At 40.0% G+C, this 1,444-nt stretch overlaps 1 protein-coding gene across 1 annotated transcript in view; it reads right to left on the bottom strand.

Annotated features, from left to right (window-relative positions):
• Positions 1–341: 341 nt before the first annotated feature.
• Positions 342–1,444, bottom strand: part of LOC107182006 (DNA primase large subunit-like) — a 102,030-nt gene continuing 100,927 nt past the window's right edge. Inside the window, exons 6-7 of the mRNA XM_015559476.1 lie at positions 981–1,049; positions 342–566 (exon numbers count right to left, since the gene is read on the bottom strand). Of these exons, the coding sequence (XP_015414962.1) occupies positions 342–566; positions 981–1,049 (294 nt within the window). The remainder of the gene's footprint in view (positions 567–980; positions 1,050–1,444) is intronic.

The following is a 1,444-nucleotide window of genomic DNA, read 5'->3' on the forward strand; positions in this document are numbered from 1 at the left end:
GTCCATTCTTGGATATCTGTGCTAGGTTAGGAGGCCATGGCCAGGATCAGTATTTGCAAATGGAGTACCAGTGGGCTGAATGTGACCTCAGATGTGCAGTTGACCTACATAGGGTCTTAAAACCTGTCAATGTGAATGCCTCTAAGGGTATGAATCTTTAGTATACCACGGTTCCTCTCTGGTATTAATCTCAGGAAGCTTCACTTTTTTTTCTTTTTTTTTTAATACCTCAGTTTGCAACCTTTGTTCTATACCTTTCAGAATGTACTACAGCAGGGCTTTCTTGTACTAAAGAGGCTGGCATTGAGAGAAACCAAACACATTTCCCTGACTCCTTGAAGTTAAGGGTCTACCATGTAACCTAGGTTCTTCATGCAGATAAATACAAGACTTGGGTAGTAGCTTAAACATGAGGTGGCAGCAAGTAAAAGGATCACATTTTCTGCAGGGAAGACGGTCAAAGACAGGTTCCTCTGGGCAGCTGTGGCCAAACGTTCTAGATCTACTCCAGAGGTTGGCTGAGGCCTGTGTGTCAAATCTTGCCAGCTGCTTTTGTAAAGAAAGTTCTACTGGAACACAGCCATGCCTGTTCATTAACATACTGTCTACGGCTGTACTACACAGCAGAGCTGGGACAGAGACCATATGGACTGTAAAGCCTAAAATTCTTACGATCTGGCACTTGACAAAAGTTTTCCAACTCTTGGTCTCATCTCTGGAAATGGAGTGGTGGGTGACAGCTGTAGTACAGTAAGGTTTTCTCATGATGTAGCTCCTCCTAGTAACAACACTCTTGGTTCTGGAGCATAATTCTCTGGCCCTTCTATAAATTTCATAAGCCGCCACCCAGTACTGTGTGATAAATTCCTTCTGCTAAAAATGGCTGGAGTGGTTTCTATTGCTGCAACTAAAACCCCTGAATGAAGCAAAGAGTAACAAAAGACAAAGAATTAGGCTCTAAAGTTTAAAAATATACTTACATTATGTGTTATCTCAAAGTACTTCTGACAGGCTACCTGGTAATGTGTCCCTTTTACTAAATCCAAAATCTGAAATGAATGGAAAGGAGAGAGAAAAGAATTAGAAATTCAGTTTCTTCTGAATCACAGTAGCTCATGGTTGTTGGCCATCTTCATTCCGGACAGGAAACACATTAAATCATGCAACGTGTTGTACTTCTGCAGCCTAGAAACTGTGATAACGTTGACATTACACAGTACTGTTTAGGTCAGCATTAAACCACAGACAACAAGAGATAGTAAGTAATCTTTCTGACCTACTAACTATGAATTTCAGTAACTTGACCTTGACAACAAGATGAAAATAGATTCTAGTATTATGACTTTGACAGTTATTGTCAGATCATCATATTGCAACATCTCTTCTAAAATTGTAGATAAAAATATGGTAATCTAAATGGTTGCAGCATGAAGCAATCAAGTAT

The sequence above is a fragment of the Myotis davidii genome, unplaced genomic scaffold (genome assembly GCF_000327345.1).
Source record: "Myotis davidii unplaced genomic scaffold, ASM32734v1 scaffold334, whole genome shotgun sequence".
Lineage (NCBI taxonomy): Eukaryota > Metazoa > Chordata > Mammalia > Chiroptera > Vespertilionidae > Myotis > Myotis davidii.